This window comes from Passer montanus, unplaced genomic scaffold (genome assembly GCF_014805655.1).
Source record: "Passer montanus isolate IOZ18808 unplaced genomic scaffold, ASM1480565v1 scaffold4, whole genome shotgun sequence".
NCBI lineage: Eukaryota > Metazoa > Chordata > Aves > Passeriformes > Passeridae > Passer > Passer montanus.
The window spans coordinates 861807-888801 of record NW_024368818.1 but is presented as its reverse complement, the minus strand read 5'-3'; the positions used below and the strand labels follow the sequence as shown (position 1 = coordinate 888801).

The following is a 26995-nucleotide window of genomic DNA, read 5'->3' as shown; positions in this document are numbered from 1 at the left end:
GACTCTTTATTTTTTTTTTATTCCATAACTTCAGTAACTGGATCCTAATAATCCTAGTAGTCATTTTAGTCTTGTTGGACAACATCCTTGCCACTGAGCTGCCTGGATTTATATATCTGTATTTGCTGAAAGTGTGGGCTCTGCTTCTGGGCAGCACAGGGAATAGAATTTTCCTCAGAGGAAATAGGCAAAAACCTGAAAGAGAATAAGAGGAAAAAAATCATCACTGAATAGTTGAGAGAGAAACAATACTTTTAATAAAGTTTTGCCATTTTCTTAATTTTTAAGTGAATGGCTGTAACAATGAATGCTGTTGCACTTCTTCAATTGTCAGACTTGATTATATGGTTTCTCAAAAAGATTTGGCAAGTCTACAACTAGGCTTTCAGTATTTCTGCTGAGACTGTGTGTTGGGACAGTTGATACAGGACTTGGCCAGGTCTTTCCTGTGCCCTGAAAAATGAAAACACTAGTTGCTCAAGTAAGTACTACTGCACAGCTAATAATGCTTCTGACAGAAGTTGCAGAAAACCAGAAAAGTAACTTTTAGTAAGGATTCTGTTACACAAAGTATTACATTTTATGTACTAATGTGTGTCTGTCTATCTAGATGGTTGTGAAAACTTTCATGGATATGGACCAGGACTCTGAAGAAGAAAAGGAGCTCTACCTAAATCTTGCTTTACATCTTGCTTCAGATTTTTTCCTCAAACATCCTGATAAGGATGTACGTTTGTTGGTAGCATGTTGTCTTGCTGATATTTTCAGAATTTATGCCCCTGAAGCTCCATACACTTCACCGGACAAACTGAAGGTAAATAAAATTAATCTCTTTTTCCACAGCAGGTTTTTACACTCAGTGATTAATGTAATTGGTCATGACTGCTTTTTCCCTCCTTTTATTTCTGGTTCAGCCTAAACAGGTCAAAGTTTTCACTTGATTTTGGGATGTGATTGGTCAAGTCAATTGTCCATGACATAAAGGGCTATACAGTACATATTCCCATAACTTGCAGAGTTTTGGATTTGTATTGAAAATAATTATTTTATTGAACTGTTTTTGGGATTTGTGAGTTAGTTTACCTTAGAAATATTGATCATATGTATAGCTTTTATCACAATCTCTTGCAAGATCGCTAATCCCTTCACTTGGGAAAATACCCCTGCATCTCAATGAAACTACCAAGAGGCGGGTACTTTTATATTTATAGATAAAGGTTCTATTGGAACAAAGATCAAGTACTTTTGTACAGAGTTAAATGATATTTGATCTGACTTGGAAAATTCTGCAATTACAAACATCACTGATCCCACTAGATGGAGATGGTTGATAGAGAAATGTCGGGTTTGAAAAGGAAGTACAGATCTGACTAATTTGTTCCATAAAGAAATAAATTTTATATTATTTTGTGGGTTCTTTTACATTTTAAAGTAGAAATCTAACTTAGTTCCCAACTCTCAGAATCAAACTGTTTCCCTTGCACAGTCAGAATCTAGAGCAATGAAGAGTTTTGGGGGAAATCTGTGAAAAACCAGGTGAAAGTAACACTGAAAAACACGTGCTTTTTTGTCTCCCTGATTTAGAAATGTGTGTGGTCTTTTTTGTTTAGGTTGGTTTGGTCTTTGTTTATTCCACAGTGGGATAAAAAGATGGTTGTGGTGGATGGTCTATCTATTTTCACTTAACAGGAAATCACTCAATTTCTCATCTAGTGGTTGTGCCAGCAGTGCTTCCTAATTAGGGAAACAGTGCAGTTTCAACTGCTGTAGTGCATCTTTTGTTAACAGACATACTGGAGAGATATCTAGGGATTTTTCTTAGTTCTGTTTTCTTAATTCTGAATTAGTGTGTAATCAGAGGTACAATATCTGCTTCCTGTACTTATTGATTGCACCATCTTCAACTGGAGATAAATATTAGCTTTCTCTACTGTGCTATGTTTAAGTCTGGTTTTCAGGTGTCCTGATTTCTATTTCAGTTTTTAGTGTATGTTTTAATTTGCTTGTTAGGCTTAGAGCTTTAATTTCTCTTTCTGAGTTGGGCTAACTAAGTTCCTCCTTAGAATATTTGATCTATCAAATGCTAGTAAGCTTCAGATTTCATAGTGTACAATGTTGGAAGGTTTACAGTACTGATCTCATACCTGAAGTATCAGAATACTACAACCACTGCTTGGAGAGAACTTGGAATGGATGAGGGACTTCCACTGCCAGCATTGAGTTCTGTAATCTGTGTGGATTTCAGAATTCAGTTTCTTGATGCAGTTTTCTAAACACATTTTGAGAAATCAAGAAAAGTCAAACAATAGGGACCTTTGCCTAGGGCTGCTGGGGTAGGTTTTCTGCCAACCCGTTTCTTCTGAAATCAGCTTTTGTGGTTGCAGGACAAGCTCTGATAGAAATGTCGAAGAGTTCCCTCCACTTTATGACAGAGGTAAGAGGAAGAATGCTTCCTCTTGGGTTATATCTTGGAACTATTTTTACCCAGTATTTAATATTAAATCCATACTGCAGCTGAGTCTAATCTTGTATGTTTAACACCAGAGTTAAAAATGGCAAAGATGAGAGCTGAAAAGGCTTAATTTCTTGAGAGGAAAAGACTTAAATCTTAAGTTTTTGCCCTTGCTTCAGAATCAGTGAATCTCTTTGTACCTTACATGTTGTGCAAGTGAGATGCTGAGGAAAGAGATAACAATCTCAGGTTTTCCTCTTTTATGTGTATCATCATTGTAAATCTTTTGCTGATCATGGAAAGAGTGATAACAGGGATGGAAAATGGCTTGAGTAGAATAAAAACAGAGCTGGAGTCAGTTTATTCTGCTGGGATCTTGAAATTTCTAACTTTGAGCCCTCCTCAGTCCATGTAAAGCCTAGAGCCCAAATCTAATTTTCTGGTGGGAAGATAATCTAATCAATTATGTGTGTCAACTGAAAATGACTTAAACAGAAGGACTGTCTACCTGTCTCTGCCGAAATGTAGATTTTAAAAAGGGTATATGGTAGCAGAATTTCAGTTATCTGAAGGTGTTCTCTGGTGAGAGCCATGACTCTGATTACTGAAGCCATTATGTAGTTAATTAACACCACTACAGCAATTCACAAAAAAAAAAAAAAAATCACTAAAGTTGAAGTGTGAGCACTTTTGTTTTTGAAATCTGGATTCTAATGTAGACTTGCTTTGTGCAGTCTCATATGAAAACCTGTTGTCCACTTATGAAATTATTGCAATTTTTTGGCTGAAGCCAAAGTTTATTTTTGCCCGTGTTTGGAATTTATTAATGTATGTTCAAGTAGTATGTTATGTGTGCTTAAAAAAAGGAAAAATGTGCTTAAAAAAGGGAAAAATGTTTGGTCAAAGTACATGAGATATTAAAATATTAATGTATGTTCAAGTAGTATGTTATGTGTGCTTAAAAAAAGGAAAAATGTGCTTAAAAAAGGGAAAAAATGTTTGGTACATGAAGTACATGAGATATTAAACATTACTGAGTACTTCTGAGTTTAGTCTGTCTTGCTTTCTTTAAATAGGAGTAGGAAAAAATGGTTTAGGTATAAATGCTTACTTTTTTCAAACCATGCTGTTATTTGAAGCATTCAGGTGTTGGAGTTATTGTACATATATCCTGTTCATTAATGTCTGTAGTTGTGTACAGCACAATGATGAGAACTTTCTTTTGGAAAGTTAGTAGGGTCTTTGAATCACATTCAGTAGATAAGTATTGCATACTGAACTGTAGGGTAAAAACTGAGATGCTTGCTTAAATGAACTGATTGACATTTACCTCTACAAGTAAAATTTAACAGAAATAATCAACACAGAGCATGGGTTCTAAGATTAAATACTTTTTATGTTTGGCATTGGTCAGTCTGTCACATGCCCCCTTTCTTCTTCAGTTGATTCTTATTCTTCCCTGAGACTCAGTTTCTACACTTTACAGAACCTTCCAGTGTATCTGTTTTCCATTCATTTTGGGTGGGGACTGATGGCCTGCTAGTGTTCAGGCACTAATTTTTAAAGGAGGGATTCTTCAGATGGGCTTTTGCATGGGAACTGAATTCTTCTGAGAGGTTGGAGACCATTAGGTGTGTCCTTTGTGTCTTTTGGTTTAATTTCAGCTAGAGAGTCTAGGTTGTGTGCTCTGTAAAGGATCTGAAGTGTGAACCAGACAGTGATCCTTCTGATCATCCTTAACTCTTCAAAATCAGTTTCAAACCAAATTAGAGCATGCGTGTAGCTGTAGGTCTGAACAGTGTGCTTGCTGTGCTTTTTTGCCAAGAGTTGGTGATGTCACATGTAATCTAGTTCTTGATTTGATCTTGATCCGCAGGAAGTTCTCAACCTAATGATTAAGGCTGGATTTTGTGTTTATAGTGTTGGAAAAAAAGAACCATATTCTTGTCTTTTGTCTGTGTATTACTCTTGGGGGACTTAGGGGAAATGGTCATTTTGAAAGTGTTACAGAAATGCCTTATAGACTATTTCTATGATCAAATTTCAGGATTAACAGTAAGGCTCTATCCTATTTATTATGGCAACTTTATACCTTTTGGAATTTATTTGATTTACACTTAGGTTGTTAGAGGAAATATATTTGAGGCTGTGAAGAGTGTTTCTGGTGATACTTATTTCTAAACATTTTGATTTAATATAGTTTTATTAAATTAATGTAGTTGTAGTTGTGAATTTCCAGCTGTTAATTATCTGAATGTCAAAAAAATTAAGATGATACCTTCCTGTGTGTTTGTTTTTAGTTCATAATTGACTATTTGTTCCTTGTAACCTGCTTCAATTTACTGTATGAGACTTTTTCTGAAGGATTCTTGTGGTGGTGAAAGTTGATAGAGGAAGCAGGAGGAACTTGGTTTATGAGTTTTTGCAAGAGATGTTATCTGTGTCAGTATCACGATGACTGAGAAATGCACATACAATACAAGGTGAACATATAATATCATCTCTTAGGAAAGATGTAGCCTACTACTATGTTCCTCTTCTTTTGAAACTGATTGTAGTATGAAGTAAAAATATTAAATTCATTGTCCTGCTGAATAATCTCTTGACTGCTGCAGCCAGACAGTGACAGCTGTGTTTGTCAAGTTGAGTGCTTTTCTTTGGAAATGAAAAACATTTGTTTCCTTAGGAAAAGGTTACTTTCTCAACGCTTTAAAGAAATATGAAGTATTTTAAAATTACTCCTTGACATTTTCAATGATGTTTTTTAGATGATCTTTTTGATAGTGAAAGAATATCTGTCATTGCTGCATATTTTGTAGTGACTAAATAATACAAGTAACTTTAAAAGGTAGTTCTTTTATATTGAAGATTTAATTGCCGTTGATTGAATAACTAGCACTTTTTTCTTTTCAGGATATATTTATGTTCATAACAAGGCAACTTAAAGGTTTAGAAGATACAAAAAGCCCCCAGTTTAATCGATACTTTTATTTGCTTGAGGTAAGCTTCATAACTTATTTCATAGTAATTGTTAAACATAATCTTTCAATTTAATCTTGTGTTAACTACTCCTTTTATTTTTTCCTGTTCCAACACAGAACATTGCTTGGGTCAAGTCTTATAACATATGCTTTGAATTAGAAGACAGCAATGAGATTTTTACACAACTGTATAGAACACTGTTTTCAGTAATAAAGTAAGTATTTCCACCCCAGATTTCACTGTATATTATTGCATGATGAGGTCAGCGAGTTCTAACTTGTAGCATTACTGAGTTTTGTAGTTCAGTTTAACTAAAGGTAGAAGAACTATCAGTTTTTTCTTTTTTAATGAAACAAGACACACTGCTCATCATCTTTTCTTCCTAAGAAACTTAGCTTTAGTTGTCATTTACTGCATTTATTTTATTCTGTTCTTGAAACTGGATGGTGTAATATTCAATTCTAAGGAACTTGGAGGGTTATTGCTGTGAAAACATGAGTCAGAAGGTAGCAGACACTGGAAGGTACTGCTAGAGGTAGTGTAGTCTTTTCCCATTGCTCAAATCAGGTCAGCTTGAGCAGATTGCCCAGAACTGTAGCCTGTTAGGTATTGGGCATCTCCAAGGATGGAAAAGCTGTGCCATCTTTGGGCAACCTTCTAGTGCTCAATCACCCTTTTATTTAAAAAGTTTCTTATGTCTGAGTGGTATGTCTTGTATTTCACCCTGTGCCCACTGCCTTTGGTTCTGTGACTGAACACCACTGAGCATGCGGTATAAAGACAGTCTTGCCCTGTCTCCTCAACTCCCAACATCAGGCATTTAAACTTATCATTAAGTTCTTTCCTGAGCCATCTCTTCTCAAGCTAAAAAAAAAATGTTAGCTCTCTCAGTCCATCCTTCCACAAGACCAGCTCCAGGCCCTTAATCATCTTTATGAACCTTTGCTGGACTGAGTTCACTATGTGTGTGTCCCTTTTGTGCTGGGAAGCTCAGAACTGGACATGGCATTCCAGAGGAAGTCTCCCCAGTGCTGGGCAGAGCACAGGGATGCTCCAATACATGGTCTTTTCATGGCAGGGACAGATGGAGTCTTACTGCAGGAGTGAATGAGGAGAGCACGAAATTTAAGAATAACGGTATATGCGATCATAGAATCAAAGTATTTTGATTTTTAAGAAAACTTGTGATTTGTTGATTTTATTCCTTGTTATTTGCCATCACCACAGGGAGTACTCTGAATAAAAGTTGTACTTTATATAGATATTACGCTAAGAATTATTTTTTTTAATTTCAGCAATGGTCATAACCAGAAAGTACACATGCACATGGTTGATCTAATGAGCTCTATCATTTGTGAGGGAGATACTGTGTCACAGGAGCTTTTGGATACAGTGTTAGTTAATCTAGTGCCAGCACATAAGGTAAGACTTAGTGGCTTATGTTTTGTTTTGTTCTATTGGTTTTTTTTGAAGTAATGATTTCTTGGATGTATGTATGCAGATTTAATTGAGAGAATGGCTGTAGCAAATGTCTTTGTATTCTCTGGATTTTTTTGGTGAACAAGTAATTTTAATAGAAAATTCAGTCTACTTTCATTGCTCTAGTATACTTTCCATAAGCAAAGTATCAATGGTCACAGTAATCTAAAAGGTTAAATATTATATGAATTTAAACAGTTGTTTTATGTCACATCAATGCCAGTAGAATGGAATAGAGAAGTTAATATATCCTTTGGAAAATTTTTAATTAATGTAATGCTGTATCAACAGTTCAAATTAACGTGCTGTCCTGAATGGGAGGGAAAAAGTTGTTATGACTGCTAATTTGTAATTGGCTCTGTTGTATTTCAGAAATGTTGGCTTGGTGTTATTGTTATGTTTCTGATGCAGCCGTAGAATCAAAACTGTATGCAGAAATGGTGGTTCAGGAAGAGCCCAAGGAATAACTATCTTGCCTTAATGAATAATGTCATGTTTAAAAAAAAAGTCTCCTATAGATGAACTAAAGGAAAAACTTCAGAACTGTGCATGTGCTGTGATACTTAAATGTTTAAAAAGCATGGAAGTCTGACTCCTTAGTTCAGGAATTTAACTGTGTCTTACTGAAATCTCATGGGCTACTCACTTGTAAGTTGTGCATGACAAAAAAAGACTGTGGGGAATTATCTAGGGAGTGTAACTGTATTTTGGACACTTCTAATAGCTTTTTCTTTTCCTTAAAGTATATTCAGGATGGTGCTAACTGCTATAGTTTGTAAAAAGTGTAAAGTTAAGTGGTTATTAACAGAGATGCTTTGGAATGCCTACTAGTGTGTCTTTACCACTACCCATTCATTTCAGTAAATAAGTAGTAAATAAATTATTTTCTATTGACAGGGAAAGACTAAATGCTTAGTATAGGTCAGTAATTTTTTATCCACCACTGGAAATGTTTTAGCTGTGTCCTTCAAGAAGTCTAATACTTGTGTGCCAGGACTAGAATGAAATTTGTGTGGCTAAAGGCCAGATTTATGAAGTAAAGCTTTGGAATACAAAATGCAAAAGCAAGAATATGCAAAATACTGCAGTCTGTGTTCTCGTTTATTAAGAATCTATTGTTCATTGTGTCATCTGTGTTTAAATTGATTTGACTGTACTATTTTTATGTTTCATGTTTAATAAACTGACTTTAAGTTGAAGAATTTGTATCCTGTTAGGATGTCTGTAGCACTAAAACAATTCTGTTTCATAGTGGATTTTAAATTACTGACTGAATATTTTGCTTAAGGAAATATATTTGGGGGTTTGCATTTTCTGCTGCTTTTCTTTTAAATGAAGTCGCTCTGTGGATAGGATGCTCATTTATGGCCTGCTTTCTAACAAATAGATACATAATGTCAGATTGTATTCTGAGTATGTTTACCTCTATTTTTTTCCATACTAATGGAAAGGAACTTCTAATATTTTTGTTGCATCTCAGTCTTCACATGGTGAATTTTTATTTAAAATTATTTAAAATTTGGATCCTCTAACTACTTTCTGTGGCTACTAATGTCAAGTTGGAAAAGTGTAATAAAGTCAGAGTTGAGAATTTTTCCACTCTTCCATTGAGCACAAAACTAGAAGGAGATAAAGGATAAGGCCCACCATAAAAAAACCCTGTGTCTTAGCTGACCTCACTGTTCAGCTGTGTGGACTGTGGAAAAGGGAAATTGGATGATCAGACTGGTCACCAAAAATGGCATAAAGGCAGACATTGGTGTAATGGTCTGTAGGGAATACCCAGATTTCCTAGGTACCAAAAAATATCTTTGATAGAGTGGAAGGAATGTAGATCTGCTACTAGCTCAGTTTGAGAAGGATCAGATTGTGAGATTGTTGAAGACAATTATATCTATAGAAAGTGACATAGGCAAGCGGTGTATTTTTAATATGCCCAAAAGGAAGGTTGTGTATGAGAGGGAATTTTTTAGTGGCCTTGTGAACTGAATGGGTGCATTGTAGAAAAGAGTTGTATTGGTAAAACAAGACTGAGCTCCTCAAATCTCAGTCTGTATAATTTATCTAACCTGTGGCATGTAAGTACATGTTGGGAGCAGAACGGTCTTCCAGTGACTGAAATTCAACATTAGACAGGTTTAGGCAAAAATTACATGAATATTTTTAGGAGACATAGTAATTAGTTGAGCAGTTTACAAAAGATTAAGTCAATACTGTTACCCCTTAAACCAAGACAATATTTTTCCAAAGGTGAAAAATAGATATGGTCCATAGGCCTGAGTAGTAAGTGTAAAAAGCAATGGTGTTCACAGGATGGCTGCAAAAACTCAGGCATAAAGAGGATATACTGGGCACATGATATATTAGCAAATGTCTGTGTACCATAATTAGTAGTCACTGAAGAGTGACAACTCTGAATTACTCTATCTCCCTTGAGTTTGTCATCCATCTCACTTGGTCAGGATAAAAGCCATACCAATGTAAACCTGAATGAAAGCAGCTGACACCAGTATCAGAAAAGAGGCATGCTGGAGTGTGCACAGGCTTGCTTGACTAGTACAGCTGTCAGATAAGCCAATAAAATGGCAAGCTTAACTTGTCTGACCATGTGCTTACCTCTTAATTTTGATGCTCAATTATTTTTTTCCTTCTGTAGTTTCTCTTCTTTTCTATCAACTCAACTGAAATTCTTTTGATAGGATTAAATTGAGAAGGAATGAATTTAAGTGACCTAAACCCAGATAAGACCTAGAAGCAAGGGAAGAGGTAGTTAGTATGAAAAGGCAAGAAAAATTAATAGTTTTCCTTTCTCCTTTAATGGTCTTCTTGTATTATAATGCTTTTATGGCAGACCTGAAAACAATTTTGTGTTTGTGCAGTGTATTAGAAGGTAAATTTTACTTGATTTCCTTGAGTGTTTGCCAGTGTTCCATTTTCAGCCTCAGGACTGCTACAGGGAGTCCCACATTGCACATCCCACATGCTTTACATGCCTATGTTTTAGAAAAAGTGGTATTGACAATTAAATTCTTAACTGTCTCTACTAGGAATTTGCTTAGTATTTAGTGTTATCTATCTTGGCAACATCTCAGCTGAGCTTTTTCTTTGTCAGCCGTCCTTCATCTGTTTACCTTCCTGAGGAGAACAAGACAATCTCTTGAAACTGTTCGATCAGGTGCTCTTGGATATTAATTCGGCTGCTGTGACATTGATAGTAACAATAAAACTGAAGATGCTTTTCAAATTCCAAGAAAATAATATGTGAAAAATATGCTTTTCAGGAATATTTGCACTAGCTACAGACTTAACATTTTGTTTTCCTCCCAGAGCTACAAAATAAAGCCTAGATTGATGCTAGCTTAGTCATCTCCTGCAAATAAAAATCAAGGGACTTGCCTTTTTTTTCCTTTTAAGGGAGGTTAAAAATTATTTCACTTTCATATTTTTTGATCTGTATTAAATTGGTTATTGAGAGGTAACTGGAAAAAGGTAATTGAGAAGTCAAGTGTGTATGAAGTTCCATCACTTCCATTGTACAAATAATTTCGGCTCTGTGGCATACTCTGCTGTCAAGTATTGTCTGTATAAGCACAAAAATGTGTATGCCATACTGTCAGAGAGGTTGCCACTGCTTCTTCTGTCAAAAAGTAGAAGTTTGTCATTCTAGAGAAAAGCAGGTATGAAAAATGAGTTGGCAAAACTGTTAATGTTTTCCCAAAGTATAAAAACCTTGAAATACGAGCAAGAAATGCCTAAAAATCATGGTAGAAATTGAGACAGAGGAGAGAACTTGTGGTTGACCAAGAGAGCTTCTATTCAGGTATTATTGCTGGAGGTCTCCCAAGGTTTTAAAAAAAATGTGAATGTTCTCCACTGTTTATTAACATTCTTTTCTGAAACAAAACTAGAAGTTTTGGAGGAAAAAGTCTGGTTCAGATTGTTAAATGTAACCTCAGTTTTCTTGCAGAAGATTTGTGTTCTGCCTTCTCAGGGGTGGGTCTTTTGTTTCTGCTTATCAATCAATATTTTGGTTTTTTCCCTCCAAGATGTAGTAATTGCTAATGATTATTTTAAACAATGTTGCCTTCCTACCCTGCTCAGAACTCTAAAAACCTTAGGCCTACTGGATGCTTACGTGCTCCTTAAAGACATCCTGATTAAGATAATTGTCCCCATCATGAGGGCTTTCTTAAATCATAAAAAGCTCTTGAAATACACATCAATTTTCTTTCTAAACATATGGAAAGATTGTACAGATAATAATGGTAGAAGAGCTTATCTAAAAACAGAGAATAAATTTGTCAAATTAGATGTTATCCTTTTAAAATTTCTTCTTCAGGAGAAGGAAATCTAGGATATTTTTGTGATTGTTGAATTAGTCAGAAGGTTTGGGTCTGTAGAAGATCTTTGAGCCTACTTGGTAAAGGCTGGTCTGCTCTTGTTTTCATTTCACCTAAGGCAGTGCTACTTCTGCTTGTTTCTCCTTTTTTCCTGAAACTGGAAAATGAGGAAAAACTCATGTGCTTTTAAGGCTTCTTTGATATTGTTATTTTCAGAAAGTGGGGCCTCTGGGCATTTGAGGGTCATGACTATTGGCACTATTAAATCAAGTACATGAGGCATGAAAAAATAGCTAACTTTTCTTAGCCGCTTGTACTCTAGACTGTTTTTCCTCTTCAGAGCTTTTTTTAGATAGATATTTGCATTACACTTCCTTCTTACGCAGGGTTGCAAATAGCCACTTCTAACATTTATCTTGGGAAGCATTAAGCTTTGAAGTGAACTGCTGTGCAAAAGATACAAGCTGAAACTGTAATTAATGTGAATCAGAACAGATCTGCCTGTTGGAACTCTCCTGTGCTAGGTCTGCTCTTTAGACTTGTTTTGTACTAAACCAGATCTTGCTCATGATCCAGGGTTCCCTCTACTCCCGGTGAAAATGGTTTGCTTTGTGTTGCTGGAGGTGAACTGTGAAGTCAAGAAGGATCAGAATAAGAATTGCAAGTGGCAAACATTCCTTGTTATAGTTACTTGTGCCTTTTATTTGCTGAACCATTACGATTTTGAATAACAGAAAACAAATTATTCCAGTGGAAATGCCTCTTTTTTTTTATTGTGACCATAAAGAGCAATCTATTATGCAGTGTTTTTTATGGGACATGGAACAACTGTACAGTTTTATAATAAGGTGAAAGTATTTTATATATTAAATATATATTTATATATTAAATTTTTCCAGAATTGGAATTTTTAGTCACCTTCTCTATTGGCTTTGAGTAAAGCAGACACTTCAGGCATGAGTCTTTGTAGCATTTCAAGTTCACCTGACTTAATTCTATCAGTAGGCAAGTCAAAGACTTTTTTGTTTTATATTACCAGAAAATGTTAATCTGTTCCCTCTACTGTTTAGAAGCCTATAGTTATGTAGGTTTTTTTAAATTTCAGACAGTGCTCTCCATATCTTTGCAAATCCTCTCTTTCATTCAGCATATCCAAGTAAATAAATACCCTGGGTTGTGGCAAGACACCTTGTTTGCTTTTTATTGTGCCACAGGAAGTTCTTTTCCTTTTATGGTGAGAAATATTTTGAAAAAGCAGCCACAAACTGCCCCTTTTTTACTGTTCAATTATAAACTGAGTATATTGGGGTTTTTTTTAAGTTGCAAAGACTAATGAAAATTGTAGAAACTATTTTTGTAGAGTTTTTTTAGCTATTAAAATACTGCATATTCTTCTGTATTGAAGACTTCATTCTTCTGTGTGTTAACTGCAGTGGGTGTCACAAGGGCTGAGTTGCATTTTTTCTAAAAATTTTTGACAATTGTGATATAGGAATTAAAGAAAGGATGTAACAACTAGCACGTGGAGAATGTGTGCAGGAAAAGGGAGAAAACAATGATAGAGCAATAACCCATTTAAGACAAATGGAAGGATAGGAATGTTGAAGATTGGTTATGTTTTTAAATTTTTTTGTATTAGTTTAGTTTTTATTTTCCCATAAACCTAAATTCTGGGTTTTTTTTCATTGCTGTCTCAGACAACAGACTGAGTATCTTTGCATGGTGTGATGGAGAGGCTCTGGTAGTGATTCACAGGTGGCTGTGTAATGCAAGGGCAGAATTGCGTTTTCTGTGCTCCTGCTCAGAGTCTCACTTCTGTGGTGACTCTAAATGCCTTTGTGTTGCTTTGTATCACTGGTTTTTGGGGAAACTGATAAGGAGGAGCAGTAAAATCAAAGTGTCAGTTTTAGATGTGCAACTGAAAAGTAAGTCCTCATCTGCCTGGAGGTTTTTTTTTTAAATTTTTTTCAATAATATCAGTGAACACTACAAAGCTTGTTTGGAATAGCTGTGTTTTTACTGTATTATTTTTATTACTGAAAATATAAAAAGAACAGGTTATATATTTGATGCATTTACCAGCACATTATGGGTTTAAATTCTTGGGTTTGTTTTTGGATAAATGTATGTGCTTATAACTCTTCTGGTTTTTTGTTTGTTTGTTTTCCCCCCAGAATTTAAACAAGCAAGCCTATGATTTGGCAAAGGCTTTACTAAAGAGGACAGCACAAGCAATTGAACCATACATTACTAATGTAAGTGAGGACTGTGAACAAATGTTGAAATCAACACTTTTTCTAACTGAACTGTGTTATAAAAATAATGAATTGCATGAAAAAATGAAAAGGGCTGAACAAGAACTTTTTACAGGCTGTCGTTTTTCTTTGAGAGAATGATTGTATTAATGAAGCTCTGCATAACCTATCCTTTTGAGTCTAATTCTTTACCATATAGAAACTATTAAGTATTTAATACTTGAGATTTTGGAAATGCACTGGATTATTTACTTCCTACTGTCTTGGAAGACCTTGTAATTCAGTCCTTAGAGTGACTGGAATACCAAGTGTATTTGTATATATTATTCTGATAAAAATACATAAGTACATTGTAAGCAAAATTTGTGTTTCAGTAAGGAGATAAGACAATTTAGAGTCAAGAGAATTGAAGATAGAGCAGAATTTTAGTGCTGTTATCCCAGCAGTAAAAGATGCAGCAGTCTAAGAATAGATAATAAAGAAGAAAACTGAGTAAATTGAGGATTGTAGCGGAGTTAAATGTAGACATCATGGACACTAATAGGAGATGGATGAGGGGAAGCAAAGATCAGAGAGTAGTATGCTCTAACTTGGGCTGCACAATAGAAGAAAGAGCAACTCTCTTTTTTTAAGCAGTTGAGGATTTAGCAGATCTTACTGCATGTATCCAAAACCTCAGGATCTGGAAAACACTGAAAAACCTTCAGTGCTTTCTGTTACTTTCAGGCATGTAACACTTAGAAAGTGGGTGCTTCCTAAGATTTTGAAAAAATCTCAATAGAAACTCTTACTTCAAACCTACTGTTTGGGAAGGTGTTGGTGTATGGGAATCTGTTTTTAATTTTGTTCATCTGTGAGGTTAGATTACAAACTGGGTGCAGTTTTCTGAGCTTTCAGGAAGTCTGTACAATAAGAATATTCCTTCATAGGAAGAATGCACATGGAGTCTTCTTTTCTTTGTTTGTCATAAAAGAGGTATTTTGTGGTATTGAAAATTTTATTTCTTGAGATACATTAAAAACACAGTATCAGTTAGTTTCCTAACCAGGGTTTTATACATTCAGGCAACTCTGTATCCTGAAAAGCAAAATATTTATTCAAGACAGTCTTTAACTTGCAGTAAAATGCACTGTAACATACATTCCTCTTCAGTTGCCTCGTACCCATCGCAGAGGATGTAGTTGAAAATAGTGTGGAAATATTTTCTTTAATGGGAAGTATGAAGTTTCCCTCAAGAATGTCAAGTTTACCAAGAAGGAATTTTTGCCTTACAGTTGCATTATGCTGCCTGTAAATACAAATTCTGGAACAATCAGTTATCAACTCCTGTGCTTTTACTTTCAACTCCTTAATCTGTCAGCTGTGTGCTGTAGTAATTAGCCAGTTGTTTCAGCCTTGCTTTAAATGTTAGAACACTTTTGAAATGAGAGTTTTCAATAGTGGAATAACTCTGAATATAGTCCCACTATAAAAAGATATTAATTTAAAGTTGTGTTTCCTAAATTGTTTTTAGGCCTGCTGGGGCAAACATCGTGTTTAATGTTTTCATTTATGTATAATACTTTATATGAGACAATGATATTTTAAGACTTTTACTATGGAATTCTGATCTGTATGTGCCACATTCCATCCTTTTTCTTTTAGGATTGAAATTAATGTTGTAAGATTAAAAGTGACTTAATATTTTAGGATTTAGCATACATGCACTTTACAAGAGTGCATGTATACTCTCATTCTTAATGTGTAATCTGTTTTGTTTCCCAGTTCTTCAATCAAGTCCTCATGCTTGGTAAAACATCAATTAGTGACCTGTCAGAGCATGTGTTTGATTTGATTCTGGAGTTATACAATATTGACAGTCACCTCTTGCTTTCTGTACTACCACAGCTCGAATTCAAACTTAAGGTAAACACTTCTACCCTTTTTATATACTTGAAACATGTCTGCTTTGACCATTATTGTTTTGATTTTTTCCTTAACTGACAAGTTCTTCAAATTATTTGGCAAATAAAACTAATAGCTATATGTAAAAATTACCTTCTCTGCATTGTTTAAAGGAAAACCCATCAACTCCTGAAAAATGTAATTTAAGTTCCGGTATATTAACCTACTGTGTGTGTGTGTATATTTGGGATTTGCTTGGTAGATGATTTTGGCTTGTATATTTGAAGTGATAACTCCATTTTTTGGATGACTTGAGGGCTTCACCTGTTTTATTTCTGGGTTTACTTATTATTTATTGTGAAAGACCTCATATTTTGAATATATGAACTAATAATTTTGTCTGAATTGTAGTTCTGTAACAGATGTAAGCAGACAAGTGGCATGCATCAATATGTCTTGTAGCAATTGCTGCAATGAGTTATGATTTTTCAGGCTTGTTTCATATGTCTGGGGGATAGCTGGCGCTAGCTCTCTATTTTAATGGGTATTTTTCTTTTTGACTTCCTTTTCAAAATGTCTCCATCACTTGGACAAATGCGATATAACAGTTGGTTCTCCCTTTATTCTGCACTACTTTTATTCTATCTGTCATTCCACAGTGTTTCTCTGAGGGCTGATTAGATTAGTATTACTCTGTTCATATGTGCTCTGTTACTAAGCTTGAGGGCTGATGTGCAATGGGCCTCTTGTAAGTTTGAATGTATTTTTATTACAGAGGACAGATTTTAGGTTTGTAGCACCTTTGGCCTCTTCTTATGGTAATATCTATTATCACAGTGGCTTGTTCATACTTATTACTTTTCCCTAATGTTGCTAGGCAGGCACGCTGCACTTGCTGGATGAGGGGGTTTTTTTAATGCCTTTATCATTCTGTTCACATTTCCAAGAGAAGTAGGGTTCAATTTACTGCTTGCTGATTGTGTCTTCAAGTAAACCTTTTTTCAGCCTTTAATTCCTGTTTCTACAGATAGCAAACAATTATCATTCTCACTCCAATAAAAGTAGTACTTCTGCAGCTGAAGGTGTTATTCAGGATATTTGATCTTACCTGCTGCCATAATGGTATATAATTGCAGTACCTTTTCCATCTCTTAAGTCTACTAAAATGTGCAGGTTCTTCAGTTCTTATCCTACTCCTTCACTGACTCATATTTCATGATTTTGAATACTGATGTAATTTTTTAATCTTATTTTATTGGAATCAGTCTAGTAGCCAATGTCAACTTTTTGATTGTTTTGTTTTGTTCCCTCTTTACCCAGGCCGGATTACAGCCCTAAGCATTTCCATGTTTTCGTTTGTACTTCTTAATTCACAACACATTTTTTTCATGTTTGCGTTTCTGTTCTTTGTTTAGTGTGCTCTTTTCAGATGATGTGCATGTATTTTGTTGCTTTCTGTCTTCTTCATCCTTAGTGTAGTTTTCTCACTGTGGTCTGAACCCTTAAAGGGTAAGTGGTGCGTTTGTTGTCTACAAGATTGAGTTTAACAATGTTTCCAGGAGATATGTAGGTTTCGATAGCTACATTCTTACCACGTTTATTCCTTGTTGTCTTCTTGAACTTGATATACTTTGTAGCTATTCCAAAAGCACTGTAATAATTTGTTACTCCTTGTGTGTGTTTTGATACTTTAGGGTATAAGAAAAAATAATATATGCTTGTTTTTTCCCATTGGCTGTCGAATGACCCATCTTTCAGAGAAGAAGAAAAAGCACCTCTATTTGGAATAACATACACCTGGTTTAAATTTTGAGGTGCTTGAACCTGTTTCCCGTAAAACTTGTGGGTGCTTCACCTCTGGAAGTGTGTAAGGCAATGTTGGATGGGGCTTTGAGCAACCTTGTCTAGCAGAAGATGTTCCTGCCCACAGCAGGGTGACTGAAGGTCCTTAAAAGTCGCTTCTAACCCAAATAGTTTTATGGCTCTAAATCTGTTGAGGGGTCTTTAAGATCCTTCTGTGGTGAGAAGAGTATTTTAAAGATAAGTGTTCTAAAATATTAATGAAATATAGTTTTTTTCTGAGATCAGCACAAGTTCATTCTACATGCATACCTGCCAGTGATGATTAAATACTTTCCACTCCAACAATAGCTTTAGATTTATTCTAAACAGCAGCAGCTAGTGTCAACATTTTTAAATATTCAGTTCCAGGTAAATAGCTCATTAGTGTGTTGAGAGTAAAGTATGATTTCAGTGAAACTCAGAGTGATTATGGCTGAAGACAGCCAATTTTTTTATTGCTTTGAATGAAAAGAAACTAGACAGCAGTAACCCTGTTAAGCTTGATGAAGCCTTGGTTTAGGTGGCTGGTAAAGGAAAAAAACATGCATGACAGTCCATACTGAAAACTGGGAGAGGGGAGTTACCTTTTTCAATAAAGGTAAATTAAAATTAACAATACAATAAGAACTTTAGCGAGTCCTGCATGTCATTCAGAGCTTGACACAGTGTTTTTTTCTTTTCTGGATTTGGCACATAGTACTGTGTCTCTATATGCTGAGTTAAGGAGCCTTGTCCTTCTGAGCTCGCTTACCACTACATATTTAAATAAAGGTTTGTACAGTATATTTAGATAAAATATGTAGTTTCACTGGAACATCCAGGTTTTGTTCTATGAAATTGTCTGATATGGCTCTTGAATACAGGGTTGTGATAACATAAGGCAAATACTGCAGTAGTGCTTAAGAGGTAGTAGACAGTTAGTGTTTTCAAAGATCTCATATTGCTCTTTGCTGCTTGGGAGATCTGTATTATTCCTTAGCAGATGATCATAGAATCATAGAATACCAGGTTGAAAGGGACCTCAAGGACCATCTGTATAAAATTTTCTTGGCAAAAGCATAGTCTAGACAAAATGGCCCAGCACTCTGTCTAGCTGGATCTTAAAATGTCCTATATCAGGGAATCTACCATTTCCCTGAGGAGATTATTCCAATGGCTGATTGATCTCATGGTGAAAAACTTTCCTCTTGTGTCTAGTGTTGAAGGAAAGCTGTGATTGTCTGAACAACTGCGTTGTGGAGATGTGCCAGAATGATCTCATCTTGCATGCACTGAACGCACGGAAGGGGACATAGTATCTTTACAAAGACAAATTGAATAATTTTCTCTATTTTTGGAAATATGCATTTCTTTTTAGTTGGCTTCAAAAGCAGTAAGTGAAAACAAATTTTGGCCAGACGATGTACACTCATGGCAGACTTACCTGAGAAAGACATCAAGTGATCTGGCTCACTTGAAAGCTGAAGTGCAAGCTTGGTTTCAGGTGTAAAATTGGCCAGTTCTGCATGAATTTGTATGGATTCCTCCTGGTATCAGCCATGTTGCCTCTAGTTGCATATTCTGTACATGAAAGAGACTTTCTGTGTAATATCTTATTTTTTTGCTTCTAAACATTTAGCCGTGACAAAAGGAGGCTCGAGGAAGATCCTATCACTTGCTACAACAACCTGAAAGGAGATTGTAGCAAAGTGGGGGGTTTGGTCTCTTTTCCTAGGTAATAAGTGACAAGACCAGAGAAAATGGCCTTGAATTGCACCATTAGATTTGATATTAGGAAAAATTTCTTCACTCAAAGAATTAGGGAAGTGGTGGAATCACTATCTCTGGAAGTTTTGAGAAGGGAAGTGGATGTAAGAGTTTCTTTGTAAACATGGTGGTGCTTAACTGTTGGGCTCAAGGATCTTAAAGATTTTCTTTTTCCCACCTTTATGACTCTATGATCCTATGGTTTTGTGCATACTTTGAAAATGAAATGATGATGGTTTTCCCCTAACCACCAGGTGAGTTTCACTGAGCCATCTCCACTTCCTTATGGTTGATTTGTGGCTTGATGGGAGTTTGAGGATGTAAACAAAAATCTTTGTGTTTGTGATTCATTATCTGACAGGATCCAAATCTCTTGCTGTCCATCTCCATGAAAGTTTTTGTGCTCTTTCTATCAGGAAGCCTTCTGGTTTATCTTCATGGGTTTAGGGCTGTAGACTGTCTCTTTGAGTGGGGGTAAAATCCAGGGACTTTCTCACCAGAGACCAAATAAATTTTGGCCATATGTAGAGGGGTTAAAAACTCTTAGTATGAAACTTGTGAGAAAGTGTCTGTAATTAGGTGTCTCTAATACTGTTGAACCTACTCACTATTTGGGATGTAAACGATGTGGCCACCTAGTGTTCAAGCACCTTGCCATTTTGCTACAACAGTGAAGACACGGGTAAAGGCTTTCTCCCTGTGCCACTCCTCCTCCCCTCAGGTGGGCTGAGTACAGCAGAAGGTTGAAAGGGGACATGTACTCAGCAGTAAAAGGCCAGGGGAAGGAGGAAGAAAGGATTAATTTGTGTTCATGCTGGTTGTCTTCCCAAGTGAGCCCTGTGTGAGACCCTGCTTTCCAGGAACTGCCAGGACAGCTCCCTGCCGGTGGCAGGTAGTGAATGAATTCCTCTTTGTGCTCTGCTTGTACACGTAGCTTTTTCTTTACCTACTGAACTCTTGTTCTCTTGATGTCTGGGCCTTTTAACCTTCCTTCTCTTCCCTTCCCCTCTCTGTTGGAGAGAAGGGACTTGGGTGAGTGCCTTTTGGCTGGGGTCAACCTACCCTAGGTCTATAGATTTATGTAAAGAAAAAGCTCCTGTGTTCTCAGGTGGCAGAACTGTGTTGTTAAGCTCTGTGGGAACTGTGTGAAATAATGGTTGCATCATATTAGTAATTTGGTTTTTGCCTCATTATGGAAAGGAATTGGGGGAATTAACAGGAGAATGAGCACTATATTCATTTAACTTAACCTCTGCTGTGAGGGTCAGTAAATTGTGCCTGATCTTGGCATTTTAAGGTGATATATTTAGAGATCTAGTACTGGCACAGAAGCACTATGGGCTCAGGAAAGAGCTAAGAATGTATTATTGTATAGGTCAGCTTGTTGAAGAAACTGAAGGAAAGGACCTTTTTTCAAATTTCATATTTGAATTTTAGAAATTTCTGTTACTGAAAGCAAATAACATTCAAATGTTCAGGAGAATGGAAAGCTCATGAATAGACTGTTTTGAAAATAATTGTCTTGTGGTTTAGGCTTTTATCTTGCTGTTTTACTAAACCAATATGATGTAATGAATAAAATCAATAAAAGCTTGACTTCTTATTTTAGAGCTGCCTTTTTTCCTGGATATGGTAATTAAAATTTTCAAAAATTTCAGGTTACATGTCCACTTCTTTTTCCCAAATCTCTCCAGATTTTGAAAGCTGCCTGTTCTTTTGGACTCAGTAGTGATAACAATCTGACTGTCTTCAGCTGCTCTTACTGACACACTCAAATGTCTAGGCCAAAGAGCAGCTGCCTGTGTGCTGGGGAACTGAAAATATCCATGCTTGGTGTCAATTTGTATTGACAAGTCATGATGGAACTCTATTAGAGTGCTGGATTTACTTAAGAGGTGAAGGGTGTGACTCTTCAAATATAGAGTGTCACATAGAATGGAGCAAGATTACATTTTTTCAGAGTTTGATGCCCTTTTTTTTCACCCTCAGAAAAAGTAGAAAAAGGAGAGAGACTGTAACAGCAATGTATTCATTCAATAGGAAGTACAGGTTTATTTTTGTTATCCCTTGGTGTGTATATAACCGTGTTTCAGGGAAGCCAACATCTGGGTAAAAAAATTTAGAAAGGACCAAATAATTATGTACCAAGGTCCATAATCACAAGTACTTGTTGTTTCTACAACAGGACTAGAAACACAAGTGTGTTATCTTGTAATTGGATTAGTGGCTGATACAGTGAAAGCTTCTTCTGCAACTAATTAATTAAGAATATTTTAGCGTTTTGTTGTTTTGTGGGTTTGTTTTGTTCTGTTTGGTTGTCTTCTCTATATTTCTGGCTGCATAATTAAGTTGTTGAATGTTTAGTGTGCTCCCAGCTCTTCCACCAGGCTCCTTCTTCCACATTCTGGAGTGTCTTGCTCTGAGTCTGTGTTGGTTTCCTAAAAAAAAATCAGAGATGCTTAATATTTTAACATTTTGCTTGTTTAAGCAAGAGTGGATAGGATGTAAGTCATGAAGGCTGGTCTAATGTAGGCCAAAAAAAGAAATTAGAAGTTCTTAACCATGCCCCACAGAATAAGAATTTGTAGTGTAATGGGCTGAAACTCATTAACAAAAAATATTATTTGTTGCAGATTAAGAGGAGGTGGTTGTAGAATGCTTTCAGTAACATCAGTACGAATGTTAATTGGAAAAAAATTAGTCAAATGCAAAAAACCATATTAATGGATTTGCTGTTAGTGCTTTGAATACTTAACACCAAAGTGCATTCAAAAGAATTTGTCTTTCTGTAAATTAGTAATATATCACTGTTAGAAATTACTGTGTCCTTCCCTTCTCTTGCTCTGTTACTTTAAGGATTTTACAAATGCTTTTACTGTTCTTAGGGTTCTGAATTAAAAAGACATGCTGGCAAACGTTTCAGCCCTTTTATGGTAATGAGTCAGGAGAAATAGTTTGTCTCTATAACTGTGGTGTCGTATAAAATAATTCCAACAGTTATATTGTGCTCTTATTTCTTGTTCATGTTCAAAAGGTGATGCTGAACTAATAAGAATTCAGAGATGCTAGAAAAAAACCCAGTATTTTACACAGTTCTTATCTTTTAACAGAAAAAAACCTGAGAATAATAAGTGATTAATAATATCTAATTAATATAAATTAATTTTAGCTACAATTTTCAAAGAATTGTTGCAGCCAATTGAGTTTTAATAGCAAGGGAAAAAAAACATGAACAGTAAGTGCACGCTAATTGCACAAATGTTAACATGCACTTCTGAAGTATGCATTAAGGTTCACATTCTGTATGTTGTATTAAAGAATGTAATGCAAAACAATGATAAAACAAGGGTTACTCCAGTATATTTCCGCTATCATTGTTAGTGCTCATTTTCAATATAAAAGGAAGACTATCTGTTGTACCTCAGCAGTTTTGAATACAGGCTCAAATACAGGACCACATCCTGTGGATCTCAGATCTTGGGTACCTAATCTGATGTTCTTTAGAAGTTAGTATTCTGGAAACGGCTATTTTTAACTAATATTTTTAATTAAGCACTGTTCTATAGAAGTGTAAACCTTTATGTGCAGACAAGCATAGACTGACTTCTATAATTTTTGTGTTGTGTCTGAATTTGTACAGGCATGTATCAGATTTCCTAACAATCAGTAAACTATAAATAGGTGTTAAAAAGATGTTCACTAGGCTTCGTTCACAACATTTTTTGTCTCAATATTGTTCTTCATTTTCACATCTTTATTATTTTGTCGTCTCAAAAAAATAATGAAGGGTTTTTGCCTTGAGATAGACATTTGTATATAAGAGAAGTCTGCTAATCTGTATTGTGATATTTCTAGAAATATATGTGTATTGGTGTAAGAACTGTACAAAACAGAACTCCTTTTTTGGGTTAGTTTTCCTTTTCAGTTTAAGAAAAATCTGTTCATTTTCCAGAGCAATGACAATGAAGAACGTCTGCAGGTTGTAAAACTTCTAGCAAAAATGTTTGGGGCGAAGGATTCCGAGCTGGCATCTCAAAACAAACCACTTTGGCAGTGCTACCTGGGAAGGTACATTCTGGTTTAGTTCCCTGTCTAGGGAGGAAGAACATTCAATGAAGTCAAATGCAGTTGGTTTGGTTTTTTGTTTTTTTTAAAGTGACACAGATAAACGTGAGTTCCCTCCTGCTGCTTTATCTGAGATCTGGTTCTAGCAAAAATGTTTGGGGCGAAGGATTCCGAGCTGGCATCTCAAAACAAACCACTTTGGCAGTGCTACCTGGGAAGGTATATTCTGGTTTAGTTCCCTGTCTAGGGAGGAAGAACATTCAATGAAATCAAATGCAGTTGGTTTGTTTTTTTGTTTTTTTTTAAAGTGACACAGATAAACGTGAATTCCCTCCTGCTGCTGCTTTATCTGAGATCTGACAGATAATGCTAAAGCAATTTTACACATATCTTCCACATCTGTCATTTTGTAGAGTGAACGTTTACAAATTATCTCCTTAAAAGCTTTATTGCCATTGTCAAGAAAGATGAATATTTTCATTTCTTCACAAGTGAAACTATTCAGTGATGGATTAATTTTAAAACAGCATCAAATGACATTTTTGTATGAGGTGGTATTAAAACTACTTTTGAGGCTTTTATGTACAGTCTTTGTGTATGAGTTTAATTTTTTTTAATGGTAGGAGTACCTTAAAAGAAGTATGTAGTATTTATGATGCTGCAAACATACTTAGCTTTTTTTTTTTTAAAATATTCTGCCAGTTTGAGATAGAAAATACAGCTGGAGCTTGTAGTTTGTAGCTTATAGTAGCCAAACTCAAGTTTGGCTACTATAAAGAAAATATTTTTGATTTGAGTAAAAGAGGATAAATTCTAAAAGCTATTGCAAATGCTATAGTTTGTAATGTAGCATTCAATCATCAGAGTCCTCAAAGAAATGCAAATGTTACATTTAAGAATAGAAGAAACTTAATTGAAGCAAGGTATTTGGCTTGAAAATATATAACTATTTAAAACATGAAATGGCATCATAAAATACCACATCTGATTGGGCCCTAAGGAAAATGCTTCATTGCGTTATGATGTGATTGTGCGCAGTTTGTTCACAGTAACTGTTTTCTGCTAGTTATGAATCATATATATGCATTTACTACTTCTAAAGATTTTCACAAAGTTATAATACCTGTGTTATTGAAGGAAGCATTCATAAAAATCCCTTGATTTTGAAAACATACCTGGCTTTTACTAAAACAGATATTGCTTAAAATCTATTTATTTGATAAATAAATATTTTGACAGCAAATTCTAAAATTACATTTTTAATTTGTTTCATGCCAACAATTTTGAGGATAGCTTGAAAATGCATTTAATTTTGGAAAAGTTGTCTTTAACTAATTGCATCAAGATTTTTGTTGTAAAATGACTTATGTAAAAAAAAAAGTGAAAATACTAGGTTTCAAGTATCAAATGGAGTTCGGTCTTCCAAAAGGAAATCCTATGAAATGAATCCATCTCAGAAGAAATTTGTAGTAGACTAAATGTGCATTTGTTTGTTGTCTGTCATGCAGTACAAGGAGGGGATGAATATCACAATCTTACAAAATTTTGAGTTTCTGATACATAGCTCATGGTTAATTATGTGTAGCATTACAGAAAAGGAACTGAAATATATCACACATCTTTCTAATAGTTTTTTGTCTGCCTGGGGATTTTTAATGTGTACCAGGAGAAGATAATTCTTTTCATGTTCAGAATATGAATCAACACACGAGTATGAGAATTTTTTTTTAAGCTAAAGACATTTTACTTAATGCTGTGAAATTGGAGATGCTGTATGCATGTAACCATGCATGGGAAGCATAAAAAACATTTTCAGAAGTATTTAATACTGTGTAGAAATTAACAGATTGCTTTGGTAGAAGTGGAATTTTTGTTGTAATGCATTGTCTTGTTTCTAACTAGGTTTAATGATATCCACGTACCTATTCGCCTTGAGTGTGTCAAATTTGCAAGTCACTGCCTCATGAACCACCCTGATCTGGCCAAGGACTTAACAGGTATCAGTTTCTTTATAACATTAAAATACCATTTTAAGTCTCCTGGAAGAGTCAAAAAGGCCAGCTGTAATCCTAAGTAATGTTGTCAGATGTTGTGGAGGACCTAATTGATGGTGGAGTTCTAAGTCAAAGTCCCTGCCTTCACTGTTGCCTCTCAGGCTGAGGGGATTATACACAAAGAATGCCTCTACTAGGGAGATCTCTCTCCTTCTCATACAGTAGCATTCCCATTGCATTCCCAACTGCTGCTGAAATTAAGAACCATGGGATCAGATAAAGATAGCCTGCCTAACCTAAAGGTCCTGGTGTTTATTAATTAAGATGCATAGGGGAGACTTAAGTTCCACAAAGCTGAAATGTTGAAGTCTTACACAGCCACTGTCTAAAACATAACAGTTCTCATAACTGACCACAGCTTCACAGTTCCACCTCCTTCAGATCAAACACAGCCTGAAATTCAGGAGCTCTGTAGGAAGAAGCCTACTGGCATCAATGGAAGCATTTAGTATTTGCTGCTCCCCATGTCTTAATAAAAAAAATGTGTAATTAATGAGAATTGGTTGGTTTGCTTTGTAGACTGTATCTTCCCCATATCATTAAACTCCTACTTGTAGTTTTTTTGAGGCAATATCTTGGCCTAGTTGATCTAAGGAGGAAGTTAAAAGGACTGTAAAGGGCATGGGATTGCTCTCCTGCTTCCTGAGTATTTGTCAATTTGGACACAAATAGGGACAGGCTGGAGTCACCCTATAGTTTCAGTGTTACCCAGAGATCAGCTCAGTTGGTTGGAGCATGGAACACCACAGTCATAGGTTTGATCCTCATATGGGCAATAAGGATTGGACTTGATGACCCTTGTGGGTCCCTTCCCAACTCAATGTTTTGTGATTCTGAATTGTTAAGCCAGCTTAAAAAATCCCAAAAGGAATCTTTCATTAAGGGAATGCTAAAAATATTTTAACTTTGTATTATCAGAATTATATTTTCAACTGATCTTTTTTTTTACATTGCAGAAAGACTTTGTGCCCCCTCTAATGGTATCCTCTGGGAAATATAATTTTGCTTGCCCCTCCTCTCTCTCCCCACAGTGCTTATCAAAGCTAAATTGGTTAAAAATTCTGTGGCTCACTGGTATTGGAGACGAGCATTGTTTTGTATAATGGCAATGTTTTTCATATGTTTTAGTTTATGTTCCTGTGAAACAATAGGTTTTTTAAAAAAGGCTTATTTGGATTTAAAATTTCATAGCCTCCATAACTGGAAAACATGATTTTGAAATGTGCTCTTTTGACATTTGGGCTGATTACCGGTAATGTTAATGGATAGCGTTTCAGATGAGACTTGAAAATTTTCACTGGTCATTGAACAGTCATGAGAGAGTAGTAACTTAATATGAAATAACTCTGTTTATTACATTCACAGTAACATTTGAATTTTTAAAGTTTCTTAAAGTTCTCAGCATTGTACTGATGTATGCAATGAACTGTGATCTTAACTTCTGTTAACATGTTTCTACCCTTTTGTGCTTCTAAAATAAGCTAAAACACAGCTAAAAAAATAAATGAACTTTGCTATTTTATTTGCCAGCTTTTTAAATTGACAATAGGTAGCTGACAAATTTGACACCTAAAAGTGGAATTTTTAAAGTGTTTATAGTATAAGATTATTTGTGTTAGCAAATAAGTAGCAGTGTACCAGAATAATCTAGAAAAATTGTTTAAGATGGATAAACTATGATGTGTCTAAATAAGCATTATAGTTTGAAGTATCTTTTGATTTGTCCCTGCTTACAATGCTTACATGGCTCATACTGTTGAGTGTTCCTGGAGCAGGTGAACTAGATTCCTTGTGGATAGGACAGAAGTTGTGAGCACGTGTGCAACTAATGTGCTCTAGGAGCCAAAGGGGATGGAGTTTGCAAGAAGAGAGTAGCTTCTAGCCAGATGTAAGACT

The 26995-nt window shown here is 35.5% G+C and overlaps 1 protein-coding gene across 4 annotated transcripts in view; it reads left to right on the top strand.

The window, feature by feature from the left end:
• Positions 1-26995, top strand: part of PDS5B (PDS5 cohesin associated factor B) — a 101142-nt gene that overhangs the window by 23638 nt on the left and 50509 nt on the right. For all 4 annotated transcript variants that reach the window (XM_039718380.1, XM_039718382.1, XM_039718381.1 and 1 more), the window contains exons 3-10: positions 611-814; positions 5366-5452; positions 5551-5648; positions 6730-6856; positions 13428-13508; positions 15273-15413; positions 22933-23048; positions 24948-25042. In XM_039718380.1, the coding sequence (XP_039574314.1) occupies positions 611-814; positions 5366-5452; positions 5551-5648; positions 6730-6856; positions 13428-13508; positions 15273-15413; positions 22933-23048; positions 24948-25042 (949 nt within the window). The remainder of the gene's footprint in view (positions 1-610; positions 815-5365; positions 5453-5550; positions 5649-6729; positions 6857-13427; positions 13509-15272; positions 15414-22932; positions 23049-24947; positions 25043-26995) is intronic.